The sequence below is a fragment of the Malurus melanocephalus genome, unplaced genomic scaffold (genome assembly GCF_030028575.1).
Source record: "Malurus melanocephalus ecotype Western Australia unplaced genomic scaffold, MMel_1.1 scaffold_688, whole genome shotgun sequence".
Taxonomy (NCBI): Eukaryota; Metazoa; Chordata; class Aves; order Passeriformes; family Maluridae; genus Malurus; species Malurus melanocephalus.
Window position 1 is genome coordinate 105,036 of NW_026623920.1, and position 15,985 is coordinate 121,020.

General features: G+C 40.7%; 2 protein-coding genes across 8 annotated transcripts in view; one reads left to right on the forward strand and one right to left on the reverse strand.

Moving 5' to 3' along the window:
• The window catches only part of NFKB1 (nuclear factor kappa B subunit 1), a 56,868-nt gene extending 48,538 nt beyond the window's left edge, over window positions 1-8,330 (forward strand). Inside the window, exons 17-24 of the mRNA XM_057384134.1 lie at window positions 309-510; window positions 2,042-2,211; window positions 3,002-3,104; window positions 3,990-4,114; window positions 4,950-5,016; window positions 5,320-5,492; window positions 5,628-5,805; window positions 7,417-8,330. Of these exons, the coding sequence (XP_057240117.1) occupies window positions 309-510; window positions 2,042-2,211; window positions 3,002-3,104; window positions 3,990-4,114; window positions 4,950-5,016; window positions 5,320-5,492; window positions 5,628-5,805; window positions 7,417-7,604 (1,206 nt within the window). The 3' untranslated portion in view covers window positions 7,605-8,330. The remainder of the gene's footprint in view (window positions 1-308; window positions 511-2,041; window positions 2,212-3,001; window positions 3,105-3,989; window positions 4,115-4,949; window positions 5,017-5,319; window positions 5,493-5,627; window positions 5,806-7,416) is intronic.
• MANBA (mannosidase beta) overlaps window positions 5,900-15,985 on the reverse strand; it is a 53,568-nt gene continuing 43,482 nt past the window's right edge. The window contains exons 17-22 of one of the 7 annotated variants that reach the window (XM_057384131.1): window positions 14,190-14,918; window positions 12,766-12,878; window positions 11,240-11,348; window positions 8,798-8,882; window positions 6,896-7,012; window positions 5,900-5,975 (exon numbers count right to left, since the gene is read on the reverse strand). In XM_057384131.1, the coding sequence (XP_057240114.1) occupies window positions 14,694-14,918 (225 nt within the window). In that variant the 3' untranslated portion in view covers window positions 5,900-5,975; window positions 6,896-7,012; window positions 8,798-8,882; ... (1 more) ...; window positions 12,766-12,878; window positions 14,190-14,693. Of the gene's footprint in view, window positions 6,416-6,876; window positions 7,013-8,797; window positions 8,883-9,793; window positions 9,932-11,239; window positions 11,349-12,765; window positions 14,919-15,985 lie in introns of all 7 variants that reach the window. The other 6 variants (XM_057384127.1, XM_057384129.1, XM_057384126.1 and 3 more) reach the window with 6 other exon arrangements.

Genomic DNA, 15,985 nt, shown 5'->3' on the forward strand with positions numbered 1-15,985 from the left:
AGTCCCTTGCACTGCAATGCTCAAATAGCCAGGTCAGTGCCCTGGCTTAYAGAGTAGGCAACATCTTTGTTCCTCCCAAAGTCCAACTGCTGACATTGGCAAGGCAGCTTTTATTTCCAGTAAGTAGAAACCCTATTTGTGGTATTCAGTAGAAAATAATGTACACATATGCAAGCTTTTAGTTTGTGCTGGCTTTGGAGTGGTGTAACATCTTCTCACRCCAGGAGCTTTTTTATGCATTTCAGAGATTTGTGTAAAAGTGATGTAGCTCTTGCTTATCTACTCATGGCTTTCTTCTGTCATTGCAGACCCCCCTGCACCTGGCAGTAATCACAAAACAGGCAAAGGTGGTAGAAGACTTGCTGAAGGCTGGAGCAGATGTCAGCCTTCTGGATCGCCATGGCAATTCTGTCTTACATTTGGCTGCTGCTGAAGGAGATGACAAAATTTTGAGTCTACTCCTCAGGCATGAGAAGGTAGCTCCRATGGTCAACCTCCCCAAYGGTGAAGGTATGAAAAGATAATGGSTGTATTTTACACTTACCTACTAGACAAACACACCTCAACTCCTGCCAACACTGTGTTTCTACACGGGTAGATAAAGACCTTGAAAACAGCATCTTTCCCCGTTTTGCATGATGTCCTTAGTTTGTTCATCTTGTTCCTTAATGCCACCATTGATTTTAGGAAAAATTTCCCCCAGAAGAATATGTTCCCTCCTGTTTAGTGAATGAAATCCCTTTAAAAATAGTTTCTGGATTAGTGTTGAGTTTCGTATCTGGTACTTTGTGACCATTCTGAATTAGAGCCAGGGAAAAAATAACCACAAAGAGACAATTCTCCCATTTCTCAGTRCACAGGGGGACTTAAATTTAATACTTCTGCTCCTAACAGATTGTAAAATTGTGACCTAAAATTATCATTATGGATTCAAAAAACTGCATTCAGTTTCTCAGAGAGACAGGATTTTTTGTTTGGTTGGCTTTTGGTTGGTTGGCTTTTAAATAAAAGGCTTTATTGTTAGCTTTCTGGTGCAGGTATTCTTGAGGTGTCAGGTCACTGTGACCTTACAGGAGGATGATACTAAAATATACCAGTTACTCCCCAGACCATTTTCTCAAAGATTGTTCAGTAGCACATGGGGCCAGTGTGGGGTCCCTACTTGTTTAGTACCAAGATGCAGATTTGCTTTTTAAGGCTACTCTCTTGAGGCAGAGATGCTGTAGCTGAGTTCTATAGTTCCTGCCTTCTGTTCAACCTTGTAATCTGATTTTTTTTTTCTTGCACGGTTTTGACTTGCCAAATTCAATTTAAACAAAGAATTCATTTATTAACACCATTATCTTCATCCTGAGCCATCACCTGGAGTATTCCCTTAGGGTCTGGGGGCCTCAGCATAAATAAGAGAGAAATGGGCTTGTTGGAGCAGGACCAGAGGAGGCCATGGAGATGCTCATAGGGCTGTAACACTCTCCTGTGCAGGCRGGYTGGGAGAGCTGGGACTGTTCAGCCTGGAGAAGAAAAGGCTCCAGGGAGACTTTACAAGAACCTTGCAGTACCTAAAGGGGGCCTACTGGAGAGAGGTGTTTTATGAGGACATGTAAGGATAGGAGATGGGAGAATGGCTTTAAAYTGACAGAGTGGGTTTCAATCAAAATATAAGGAAGAAATGCCTCACTGTGAGGATGGAACTGTGAGGGTGAGGAGACATTGGAACAGGTTGCCCAGAGAAACTGTGAACGCCCCATTCCTGAAAGTAGGTTCAAGGCCAGGTCGGATGGGGCTTTCAGCAGCTTTCATCTKGTGGGATGTGTCCCTGTCCACAGCAGGAGTGGGATGGAACTAGATAATTTTTGAGGTCCTTTCCAACCGAAACAATTATATGATTCTGTTTATCTTTTAGTCTCTAAGCAGGCAAAGTATGTTACTTGTGCTCAGGAAACGACAGTAACCAACTCATTTTACAGTTCTCTCACTTCAAAACTCACTACTCTTGACATTCCTGAATTTTTCAAACATGAATGGGTTTTGTTTTGTGTAGGTCTCAGTGCAATTCACATGGTGGTGACAGCAAATAGCATGTCCTGCTTGAAACAGCTGATTGCTGCTAGAGTTAATGTCAACGCTCAGGAACAAAAATCTGGACGAACTGCATTGCATTTGGCTGTTGAACAAGAGAACATCCCTTTGGCAGGCTGCCTTTTGCTTGAGGTAAGGGCAGAATTTTTCTCCCAGATCTTTTCAATTGTATATTTAAAAGCTGTTGACAATCCTTCAGAAAAACAGAAGTAAGKGGTGAGGTTCCAGTTTATTGACTCRATTACTTGAATGGGTGTAATGGTAATGTTAATTATTGGTAATGWTACTCACTGTTTCATTCAGCACTGCTGATGGAGCTTATGCCCACGTTGAGGAATTCAGAGTTAATGACTCTGACTTGACTGCATATGCCATATTTAATTTGCACTGAGCAATCCTGGCATGCATTAAAGTTACTCAAGAACAAGTTCATCCCTTTTTCTGTGTGAAGTAGAACATGCATGGTGATGTGCACAGAGATGTTGTGTGATCTCTAAACACTTGTCTCATCTCTAACACCTGGATTGTGGTATCCTTAATTCTACACACCTCAGCTGGCTGCAGTAGCTTTCCTTTGTGTYCATGCATGGATGTGCCATCAGCCTGGCTGTTCTGATGAGTAGCAGGAAGGCAGGATTCTGTGCACACCACTCARACTCCAAAGAACTTTCACAGGGGATGCAAAGTGGTTTTTATCTACAGGACATATTTGGATATGTACACTGTGCCTCCTGCTCTAACACTGCATGCAGACAGTTGTAGTCACTTTCTAATTCCTTCTTTACAGGCAACAATTAGAGTTTTTATGCAACCAGGCATGGAATGGTGCTTACTTGCACAGTAGCAGTGTTTATGCTKACATGAGCCTCTGCAGCTGCATTGTACAGATTTCTTTTCTTTTTGYCTTTCAATAAAAACTTAGGGTGATGCAGATGTGGACAGCACTACATACGATGGGTCAACTCCACTTCACATAGCAGCTGGAAGAGGCTCGACAAAATTGGCAGCAGTTCTCAAAGCAGCAGGTATGGAAATAGATCTTGGAGGGAGAGTTTTGTTTCACAAGTTTTCTTTCTTTGACAATTCAAGTTAGAAGGCTGCAAGCAAAAAACAATGWGCCAGTGAACTTGTTTAATGGGTGGAGGAAGTCAGATGCTAAAAGCATGACAATCTAAATTTCTTCAGAAAGACCTGCTCTGAGGAGCTACATTAACCTCTCTTCAGCACCATCTAATGGCTAAAAAGGCAAATTATGTTGGTCAAAAAAAAATCTCTTCAGCACTGGGAAGTTTTTTTAGTATCTTTTGTAGCTTTTTTTAGCTGAAGAACTGGAGACCTTTTTATGTATCTGGGATAAGTGTTGGACTGGTTTGGAACAAATAAGAAACTCCCATCACTCAAGCATGAGCTTGTTAGTGTGTCCTATTTCCTGTCACTTAGGAAGAATTAGGTTTGAGTATTTATTGGAACATTTTGTCACTTCTGTTTAAACCTGATTTTCCTCCTTGGAAACAGAAACCCAAGCCTCCCATTGCTGAGGCTGTCTGCTTGGTCTTTTAAAAATACCCCCACTTTCTCTGACACTCTAAATAGCACCAACACACCATCATTTCATTACACACAGGCTGTGCTGTGTGAACCAAGATGGGACTGGAGGTCAGTTGTCAAGTTCTGCTTGTCATTTTTTCCCCTCTTTATAATGGAGAGTAGCGTTATACAGAGATGTGACAGCATTTAAATGTAATTGATAAAAAGAGCTACTTGATGGCTTAATATAAAATATAATTTACCTGAAGTAGCTAAATGATTTGCCATTTGGTACACAGAATGTACATTTTGAATATTGTTAAGAAGTAATTTGAAGCCCTTTCTTTGATTCCCCTCCACCACCACCACCACTTGTTTTTCAGGTGCAAATCCTCACATTGAGAACTTTGAGCCATTGTTTGATCGAGATGATGTGAAAGATTRTGAAGATGATGATGAAGGGATTGTGCCTGGAACAACACCACTGGATATGGCAGCCAACTGTGAGGTATGTGGTCTGTTTCTTTAGGTTTGTTCTTTTTTTTTTTTTTTCCTAATTATAAAGAATAGTTAGCTCTCTCAGCCAGCTTCTTTCACTGCATCCACAATCGTTTCAATAAATTCAACTAGTCTGCCATCAAAAATTAACCTAATTCAGCCATGAAATTCCCCTGATGCAACAGCTTTGAAAGACAGCTCCCTTGAACAAATGCTGCTGAAGAGAAATGACCAGGCAGTTCTTAAAATAGTTGCACTACAGTCTTCAGTGTGGAAAAGTATTCAGCTGGCCAGGCAGCCTGTGTCTGAAGGTCCACTCACTGGAGAGTTTCTCTGCTGAGTGTTCTTCAGAATTGCAGCCTATGTGTGATGGGAAAATGCACTCCTGTGTTCTACCCAAATGGTGATTAAGCTGATTATTGTGCATTTGGTTTGGTGTGAGTTAAAGGACAAGCACTCAGCATCTCTAATCATCTGGAGCTGGAGAGTAGTACCAGCCCTAGGTGAAAATCTAACCCAGGCTTTGTTTTAAGTGACTAGTTGCAGACAGGCTGCAACTCCTTGCTTAGCCAGTGCTACTGCCATTTATTTACTGCCACAACTTCCTCTGTGTCTTGAAAAGAGTTGCCAGATGACACAGCTTAAAGTAAAGGGAGATKAATTTCTCAACATTTCTGCCTCAAGTTTAGCACAGGTTTTCTACAGTATCTTTAGTCACACTGAGGCTGGGAAAGGAAAAAAATACTGATTTATAGATAATATTAGGCCTTTTCACAACATTGCCGAGACTTAATGGACACTTAACCACGTTTCTGCTAAGTACTGACTTTAATGTGTTCTCCTAGGTGTATGACATACTAAATGGAAAACCCTATGAGTCAGCAGAGGTTTTGGAGGACTTACTGACACAAGGTAACACCTACAAAGACTTGACAATATCCCTCTAGTAACTGAGTACTAAAACTGTAGTGGCAATAGCTTGTAACTGAGCTGGTAAGGGAGAAGAGGTGCTGTCCCACCCCCTCACTCACAGAACGAGCATGATTCCCTTAAGAGGTCACAAAGACCGGGAGTACATTTTCAGTATTACAGCCATACATTTGTAAAGGATGGGATTAGACTCAAATAGTCTTCAATTTAACTTCGTTTCTGCTTAAAAATTATCAGTGTGTGATTTGTATAAACAATAAACTAACGTATTTCTCTGTTCGCCAGGACATTTGAGAGAGCTGAATGAGAGTTCCAAGATGCAGCTTTACAAACTATTAGAATTGCCTGATCCATCCAAAAACTGGTCCACCCTAGCACAGAAACTGGGTCTTGGCATCCTTAATAATGCCTTCAGGTTGAGCCCTTCCCCATCAAAAACTCTGCTGGATAACTATGAGGTAATGTGGCTGTAACAAGTTATATAGAACATTCAGACATGTGGAGAACCTGGCCCTCCTGCACAGTAAGACAGTGCAGCCCTGCAGTTTTAGCCAGCCTGGATGATGCTGAGCATCTGATGTCTTCTCTTTCAGGTTTCTGGTGGTACAGTTCAAGAGCTGATCACTGCTTTGAGACAGATGGGTCACACAGAAGCCATAGAAACAATTCAGGAAGCACTGTCTATCTCCTGCAGACCATCCCACCTGGAGGACAGTACAGCAGAAGCTCTYCCGTCACCGTCACCACTCACCTTTGCAAATGGAGCAACAGGTAAAATTGACAGCAAAATGTGAATAGCTTTATTAAAGACATTCTCTTCAATTCTCCCTCCCCACCCCATCTAGGACAGCTGATAAGATTGCACACACAGTTTCACCTGCTTCACCTGGTTTCAGAAAYACTTCTCTGCAGCGTGACCTTGTCATAGATATTTGCTAGGCCTAGAAAAGAGAGGAAAAATGGACCATTTGAATCAGCATGCCTGYATCACAGTATTGATTATACTGTCTCCCTTTGCTAAAAGCAGACACCTGCCATTTGATAATGATAACTGGCACATTCCCAGTGCATCCATGACATTATCTCATACGTATATACAAGTGTAGCTTTTGACTTTCCCCCCCTCATAGCTGGATAAACAAAATTGGTTTGGGCTCCTGAACTTCTCAGTAAGACTTTGGTATTAAACTTCTCCTTCCACATTGTGTAGCACTCCAAAAACAGCCCAGTGTTCTGCAGGCAGGTAGACTGAGGATGACTTAGGTTACACAGGACCTCAAGCAGGGCCACTGTAACATTACATGAGGACACCCATGTTATGTCCAGTTGGGTTCTGTGCATCTTCAGTGAAGGTCCCTACAATGTTTTTGGGCAGGGAACTCTACAAACAGAAAAAGAGAGGTGGTGAGAAGTTTGTCATCAAGGTTGTTCAGTCACTGCCTGGCCATGTTTAATAACAAAAACCTTTGTTTTTTCCCTGTTCAAACACCAGTAGTGCTGCCTGTGCCCTAACATTAAAACTTACAGCCTGTGTAAAAATACTGCAGGTATTTCTGGAAAGAAGAAAGAAATACCAGTCATTCCATTCCAGTCTGATATTGCCAGTTTATTCTCTATAGAAAACTGTTGGGTCAGTCACAGAACAAACTTTTACACCCACCCAAAAATGTGTTTGTGCACATATTCCCCCTCCAGATTAATCTTGAAGGGTAAGAGGGGCTCTGCTCTTTTGCCACATGAATGGAGTGCATCCCATTGTTTATTTTAAGATGTTAGTTAGAAAAACAAGGCTGAATTGTAAGATGCCACCACTGCTTTAGTCACACTGGTCCCACATCATACCTTCAGCTCAGATACTGACCTCTTGCAGCCAGGCACTCCTGTGGAGATCATGCACAGGTGATGGATGCTGCTGACTTCCTATTTTGGGTTCACTTTCTAGATTAAAGCTGTTCAAGTATTTGTCTCAAAAAGAAATCTGAAAGTTGAAATAACACRAATTAAAAGTTTTAGGAGCTTCATCCTGGAGCTGTACACTTGCAGTGAGGATGAATCTGAGAACCAGAGAACCTTTTGTCCTGCGACTGYCACAGTCAGGCAGAGTCCTGACTGGAGTGCAGTGACAGCAGCAATGTCAGCAGAGCACCAGGCTTCTCATCCCATCCAAGCTCCAAATGCAAATTGGTCTGCCAGCAGTACATCAGATCACATGCTTTGGTGGCCTGGAAACATTCAGCACAGTTTTTCCTATTATAATACCTCATGTTAGATTTGTTTTCTTATACAAGAGCTTTAATCTTGTTGGTTTTCCTTAGGTTTTTCTTAAAGCAACCTTGCTCAAACCACACAAATGATAATGCTTCCCTTTTCTCTGTCCCTCAGGTGACCTCTATAACAGCAGATTTCAAGACAATGAAAGCACATGTGACAGCGGTGTGGAGACCTCCTTCCGCAAGCTGAGTTTCACTTACTCAGACTCTCTGAACAGCAAGKCCTCACTAACACTTGGCAAAATGGCCCTGGGCTACGGACATGAAAGTTCAGGGCACAGCAGTTATATAGCTGACTAAGAATGCTCAATTGGCAAGATGCAGTTACAGCAACAAGTGGGACATTTCACATTACATCARTGTCATCCTGGCCCCACAGAAGTGAACTTGCAACCAAAAGTGCACTGGAAGAATCCCACCTGAACCTGAACCAATGGCACCTCCAGCATGTGACTCCTAGCCATTGCTTCCTTCCTCAAGTACATTTCATTTTCTTCATTTACAAGCCATTTACAATAACCCAGGCTCCCACTGCTGCATTAACACMTGGGACTGGACGCTGTGAAAGACTGACTGAGCTTTCGGTGTCTGTGAGGATTTTCTTTTACAGATGATAAAGAGATGATTGTTAATGCATATCAACTTAATAAAGAGGTTAGGCACACAGAGCAATCAAGAGGGTACAGTTTCTAGCTGCTCTCTYCATAATTTTTGCAGCACAGTTTCATGAAAACAGCTCATAAAATAGCTGGCAAAGAAATATCATTCTTTTAATCACAACAGTGACAACTCAGAGCAAAAAGAATCCTGAAAGAATCTTGTATATTTCAAATAATGTATTTAAGCTTAACTTGGGTGCCTCTTACTCAAAGATTTTTTTCAAGTTCAGCATTTTCCTACTTGTAAATAGTTTTTTTATATCTGTTCCTTTTTGAAAAAGCGTGCTTTTTAAATGCCTATTTTTATTTTACTTTTATAATAAAACCCCAAAATTAATTCTCCTGTCTGTGCTTGCTGATTTTTACATCAYCTTTCAAGTAGAGTTATTGAGGATTTAGCATCTAAGACTTAGGCATTGATACAAGATCATGCTGATTTCCAAGCACTAAAATAAAAGAAGGGTTGCAAGCCACCTGTCTTAAAGCTAAATTATCTTTTATGATGGGAGAGCAGGACCATCAGCTACTGCTGAGCAGCAGTGCTTTGTGCTTTGGGATTAAAGCCCCAGTCTTGTTTTAGTTTGCAGCATTATGGCAGCAGAGAATCATTTACACTGAAAACAATTATTTAGTGTCTCAGCAAATCTCTGATTTSTCCTTTGGGSYGTCTAGAAACTCCTGTAGTTACAGKGCTCATGAGCAGTGTTTRTTCTTGTTTGACATCAGTTCTGAGATGGTGARTGTACTGTTACTGATGTTGGCCCAACTAAACAGCACAGGCATCAGATTTCATGATGAAAAAGCAAAGAGCAGCATTGTACCATTGTCACTCACTTGTAGGCAGCTTTGTGGCACAAAGTTGGAGAGTTAGCAGGGTGGTCTTGGCTCAGCTCAGTCTTCAGTAACCTGGGTGTCACTCCTGAGAAAATGAATCAGGATAAACCTTGGGGATGGTTGAGTAATGAAAAAAACATGTGAACTAATTTTATAGCCAGGTGCATTACTGAGAATGTTAATGACTTCCAGAGAATATGAGTAATAGTAAAAATGCCATTCTTTCAGTTCTTGTATGTATAATCCACTTATAGGCTGTGTCTAAGACATAGATTTTTTTTATTAATATACTTGTGCAGCTGTAATAGAAACTGGCACAGGTTTTCTCATTGTAGGGGTGGAGGGGCTTTTTGAACCCTAGCAGAGCTGCTCTCCAAGTAAAACACACCTGCTTCTGCAGAATTTCCAGCACAGCTCAGCAGGCTGGCAGAGATTTYTACTGAGGTTTCTACAATCCTGCAGATCACTGGGGCACCCTGGCTGTTTATTCACACCTTTTAGCTTYAGTTCTGATCAGCTCTGCCTATATATCCAGAAGACCTGGATATGGATTTTCTTAAAGCACTTCACGACCAAATGTTGCAAAATAGCTGTTCATCAGTTTAGTGATCATGCACAGCAGGTCCCCTAGGCCCTGTGTATTGAAGTGCTTTAAAAGGCAGTCTGGCAGATTCTAGTTTTGGTATATTTAATAAAAGAGACTCTATCCTTTTAGTTTTTTTCTCTTTGTTTGGAGATGGAAAAGTAATTTTAAAAGTATTCTCAGTCAAAAGTGGAATGCTAAATTTTTGCAGCTGAGTCATATAACAGGACAATTTTCCTACCTGCAWTAACCTTCTGCATCTTTATATGTTGCAGGCAAGCCACACAGTGTGTTAGAACGAGGCAAGAGAAGGAGTTAGAGCACACCAACAAGTGTGGGACACACTACAAAAAGTGACAAGTGTCTACTGGGAAACATTTGTGTCTCATGTAGTTCCATTTGGCAGAGCAAACCTGCTTACTGCAAGCAGCTTGGTTAGAAGAAAATGCATAACTTGACTCTTTCTGCTTGACCTTRTTCTTTTTAGTAGTGGTCATCATGTACAGGACAATGATTCTTGCATTGGTGGCACCTGAGAGAAGGTCAGGCTCCTTGCAGGTATGAGGATGAAGATAACATAGAGAGGAAGGAGGCTTAGCAAGAGAAATCATAAACAACACCAAGTCTTAACAGAAACATTTAAAGCAAATGTGTTTGTGTCAGGCTGTCACAGTAGAGATGGACAAACACGACATAAGCAACGAGCAAAGATCCCCTTATTARTGGGYTGAGCCCCTTTTATCTATTTAGTAACAGTGCCTATACTAAGTCTTCSAYGTAAATGGCAGCTGCCTATTGGCTAATTAGCAGTCTGTTCTCTACTTATCAGCATAAGATTGGTGCATTATAATAGTTGCAAAAGTGGCTGTGCCATTAGCTTTGCAGTTTCTTTTACTCTGTCTTTGGCAGAGTTGGATGATATTTAACTTCAACTTGCACATCACAATAAAGCTGATGTAAAAATAAAACTGAGCAAAAATCAAAACCACTTGTTCAAAGCACRTACTTCTGGTACATCTAYTGAACTTGCCAATCGAAGAACTAACTTTTCAACACAKAARCAGCTCCTTACTGGCAAATGTATATGCTGGTTCTGTATGTTTAATTTAAAATACCCTGGGAAAGCTCAAACAGACTTGCAAAGCCTACCATAAGCAAGCTCAGTGGAAACAGGTATGTTCARTGTTCATGGACCTCATCATCAGACCTGCTCATCTCTAAAACAGATTTATCCTCACACATCCTTGCCAAGACAGGAAGTGCCATTCCTTTTTTCACAAGTGCAATGGAATAAAGGAACAAACACTCCTGCAAGAATCCAGGAATTGGCTGAATCAGCCTGAGAGCTTCTGTCTACACCTGGCTTATAGACAGGAACCTCTAAACCTCATCTGTACTTGCAGTTGAATAGAGCACGCTCTGTTATTTTGCTGCTGTATCATAATAAACATCAGGAACTTCTGGAATGCAGCAAAAGTTTCAACAACAGCTCACTACAGATCTTCTCTACATTTGATGTAAAATAAATTCTTTAGAAATCTAAACTGTCCCAGATCTTGGATTGGCTGCCACAGCTGTTTCTTGCCATCATCTTGAGACATATTTACAAACTTGGAAACCACTGTGGTAGTTGTAAGTTCCAGGCAGCATTCTAAAATTCTGTGGATTGCATGAAGGGTAAGAATCTTACCTACATGTAGTGTGGTGTATAAATTGCCCTTTCTTCCTTGTCTGGAAAAGTAAAATGCTTTTCTCATGCATTTAAGGAAACAGAGCCACTGTCCTTGCTTGCCCCAAGTAAAGTGATAGGAATGCTGGGTGCTCATCTGTTAGCTCAGGGTGCAGTGGTCAATACTCACCCATCATCCACAGCTTCTGGATTTTCTCAATGATCATCTCTTGAAACAGAGCAATTCTAGAGTAACAGCCAAAGGCGCAGTCCAAACTTTAGCTGGCTTCAAAAGATTCCTACAGTTACAAAAGACAGCACAARTTAATTACCAAGGAGCTGATTTTCTCCATTCAGCATTATGAAGCAGCCTGGTGTCCCACTTAGAGCCAGGCTGGAGTATGGCTGTTATTCCAAGCCTGCAGAGGTTGCCCCATGGCCTCATTCAAACCTAGCTGTTGTAGAGGGTTTTCAGCCATCCAGTCACCCTTGTCACATGCACCCTTGTCAGTGCAGAAGAGCACTAGCAGAGCAGTGGCCTTCATGACACACTGCAAGGGAAAACACTTGTGACAGACTTTGCACCTGAGGCACTTGCCAGATTCCAGCTGAGTCAGCACACACAGGCACATGCACTGAGCAGCATCACGCTCATGATCAAAGCAGCTACTCATAGGTCTCTAGTGACTCTACTTCTTACAGAGATGGCCTTTTTTTCTATGAGTTTTGGGTTTCCACACTAATTAAACAATATTGGAGGTTTTGTTTCTCTACTTTGTACAGCTGACTGCAAAGCAGAGTTACGTAAACACAACTCTTGGACTGAAATCTGTCCTAAAAACTGCAAACAATGAGCTCCTCATTCCCTAGGTGGGTAAGAAAGAAAACTGATTTTGATCATATAAGAGGCTGGCTTACAAGCTTCTAAACCCAGCTCTCCTATACTGAAAATAAGAAACTCATTTTCCCATTCCTCTACTCCTGCTACTGCTACAACTCACTGAAATGGTTTCTGCTAAGCATCTCCAAAACCAAAAGGGAACTTACAGAAATGAAAGTAATGAAAAAAAATGTGCCTCTAAGGCAGAAAATCTGTCCAGACCACAAGGCATGCAAACAGCAGGTAACAAGAAAAACTAACAGAGAACTATGAACACTTTATTTAGCRAGGAACTTTCRACACATTTGCATGCTTCTTTCCTGGAGAAGRTGCAGAAGAACTTGAAAAAGCTTCCAAGGACATGCTCCAGTAAACTGGAGCAAAATGAGCCTTCCTTGYGTGGCAGAAAATACAAACAGGTGCCTTCTAAAGCTCAGAATGGTCTCTGCAAGCCCAGAATGGATTCAGAGCCAAATCTCAACCAGAGAATGAATTCAGGACAACACATTAGTGTTCTTCCCAAACCCATTTTCAAGTTCTGTTCTGGTAGGGCATTTGGCATGGCTGCAGCTTTTGCCATCAGTGGGGAACAGCCCAGAGGGGCTGAAGTAAACAAAGGCCATCAGCACAAGAAAGCTCACAGGGGCTTGAACAARACAATGCAAGGCAGCACCCTGAAAGAACACTGATCAGTCCCCTCTGTGGCTGCCACCCATCATGGAATGACACTGRGGACAGGCACCATGACACCAAATGCTCCTCCTTGCTCCGAATGCCAAATCCCCATCACACAGAACTGGCAACAGGGTGCTGTCAGAAGCTGCAACAACACTCACCTGGCAAAATGGATGTGCTGATAGGAGTGCTGGGTACCAGTGCTGTCTTCCTATCTCTGCCCTGATCTGAGACAAAGGCAGAGCAATGGAACCAAGAATAGCACAGGACTCAACTGCAAAAGCACCAAGGGGAAAYGGTTAACCAAAGCCACTGCTGCATAGGGAGAGAACAGCTTCTATAAATACACATACACTACAASGCCAGGAAACCAAAAGAACATATTAAGGATATTAAGACAATAATGGAAGTTAACCTTCCCCTTCAAATTCTGGTTTGAGTTCAAGCATCTGGCTTAAGCAATGGCTAATCTTTCATAATGGCACCTAGTGCTGAATTAATGCTTTCCAGTGAGAAAGAATGGACCTACTCCTTAGGGAGCTTGTGACCTTCAAAAGTAGCAGTAATTCAAAAARTTGTCCAAACTTTGCTATGTCAGTCTGGTAATGGCAGAAAGCAACAGAAAAAAAAAAAAAGTGCTGCTCTATCTAACAGTGCTGGTAGACATTTTTTGCACAGCCACTTCATCACTTATTAATCATCTACCACMTAATTTCTTTCTTTCTTCTTGCCTAAAAATTGTGACAGGCTAGACAAGGTCACAGTTATCCYAATTCATGGCTTTTGCTTCTAGCAATCCAACAGCTTTTCTATRTATCTCAAACTTTATTCATATGCTGAGATGAGCAAATATCACTGGCCTCCAGATAGGCCTCTTGATGGTCTTTAAACAAGTGATTCCTCCAGTTTTATTTATTTAACACTATTAAGTGCCATTTTCTATCTAGATGTTTCTGGAAGRGACATTTCTCCCTCAGTGTAAGAGAAAGACATCAACAAAGTTACCCTTTTCCTAATACACTGAAGCAGTAGATATTAATCATATTTTCTTCACATTTTTTCATTCTTACCTTTTATTAACTCTATTGCTTCTTTGATTCCAGGACATAAAAAAAAGTGAAGRATTTTTCTGGTATTGTTGGCCCATGATACCTTTCAGAAAAGCTTTTAATTTCCTTTGTTAATGCCTGCATTTCTTGTTATCCATGTCTGTAATTTACCCTATTTATTTCACAGAATCTACAAACATTGGCACATACACATCCATAGGCTGTTTTTCTGTCTTTTAGCTAGGACAGGTTTTGAATCAGAAAAGCCCTCCAATGCAACTGCATTAGTTTTGATGACTAATAAAGGATTCGTAAGAAACTTTATCATTTCCCTTTCATCTTTTAAGTTCATCCTCTCRCTCAGGAGTATGTCAGTTTTGGTTAACACCAAACTATCAGCCCATATGCTCATCTCTCCCCATTAAAATTGTGATCACTGCAAGAAATCAACCCCCAGTCTGAGTTTTCCAATGGAACACACAGCTGCACCCCCAGATGTGCTCCAGACCCCCACACCACCAGCAAATATCACCCACATGGTGCTTTTATGATGGTTCAAATGCCACCTCTTGTGGTGCTGATTCTGCTTCACAAGAAAATTCATGTTGGCTTGGACAGAGAGAGGATCCTTGTGGAAGCCCAGCAAGATCCCAGCTGCATTTCAAACCATGTCTGACAGACAAGCCCAATATTTAGCAACAGAGTGGCTTGGTGGCCTACTGAAGGYAGCCCTGGCTTCACTCCCTGCCCTTCTCCCTTGCCCCCAGCATACCTTGCTGTTATTCCTAAAATAATTTGCTGCTTACAGCATAGTGAAACTAGAAAAAAACATGGCTGTGCTTTCAATACACCACATATATTCTATGTAAACTTTGTTGTTGGTATCTTTATATTGAACCAGCAGTTAAAATTCACATGACAGGAACAGAMAGTTCTTCAGCCAGCTCAAAGTGCATGGTACTTCAACATAAGTCAAATTCTTCTATTTTTTTTTTTTCTCCTTCTGTTTCACTCTTTATCTAGAGAGAAATGAAGTATTCTCAGACAATGTCCAGCAGAGAGGTCAGTATTAGTGAACTTTTTAGTTCCTCAACACTGGTAGGTTCCCAAGGATAAAATACAACCATTTTCTTCTCTTCAGTCATGAGGAAACCATTATCACTAAATCTGCCTTTTATATTCCCTACATCCAGAGAAACAAAAGGAGCAATTGCAGTTGTCTGAAGAACAAATACATAAATGTCATCTTGTTTGGATACAGAGGCCTGAAAAAGAAAAAAAAAACCCAATTATTAAAAAATATGTGTTAAAGACCCCAGTTACACCCAAACAGGAAAAGCCCTGCATATCAGTAAAACAGACTGAACAACCACATTTGGTCAAAATTAATATTTTTCATATGTAAGAATCAAGCAAAAACTGCAAATGTTACGAGAACCTTCCTACAGAATACTACACATTGTGGAAAGATGCCAAGAATTATTATCACTCYGCCATCTTCTTATGAAAATAACAGAATAAATGGTAATCTGACTTGTACATAGTACTAGTATCCTTCCCATACTGCAGTGAAAGAAATTTGTCCTTTCACCAACACTTCACTCAATTTATCAACTCACAGCTACTAAAAGAGCTTGCCTTTCCAATTCCATCCATAATAGAAACACACACAAGSAAAAGATACTAAAAATCCCAGCAAGACAATTACAAAGTAATCTCATCTTAATGCATCATGGCAGTGAAGCCCTTGTACCACATTTACTAAAATATAAAAAGAATAGTTGTAAAATACTAGGTCAAGATATAATATTTTATATTAAGTTCTATCAGTAGTTAATCTCACAGAGACCCCAAATCCCATCCAGGAGGCATTTTCAGGCAGCACTTTCCATTCACCAAAATGAAAGATTATGCTCCATAACTTTCAAATACCAATTACCCATACATAAAAAGAGAACAAATTACATTCAATGCAGACATAATGTTCCGATTACAAGAAAAGCAACACTACTCATTTTTGAGAAAAAGAACACATCCTCTACATATTTTGTTTCCTGAAGAAATTTAATGCCTTCATGTTTTTTAAAAGCAATGCTACAAATCCAAGTAGCTCTTGGATTAGCAATGTATTTGAAAGTCTAGTTAGTTTATTAGTTACTAAGCAYAGAAGTACCAACCTCTTGCAAAACAAAGCCATTTTTTTAATCACAGCTGCATTTCTTAAAATGACCACTTTGCATTTATCCWTGCTAGCTATCCTTATTAGTTAGTATTGCAAAGACAACACAGTTACAAAATAAAGAAATTAAATTTTCCAACAATGCTCCAGTTG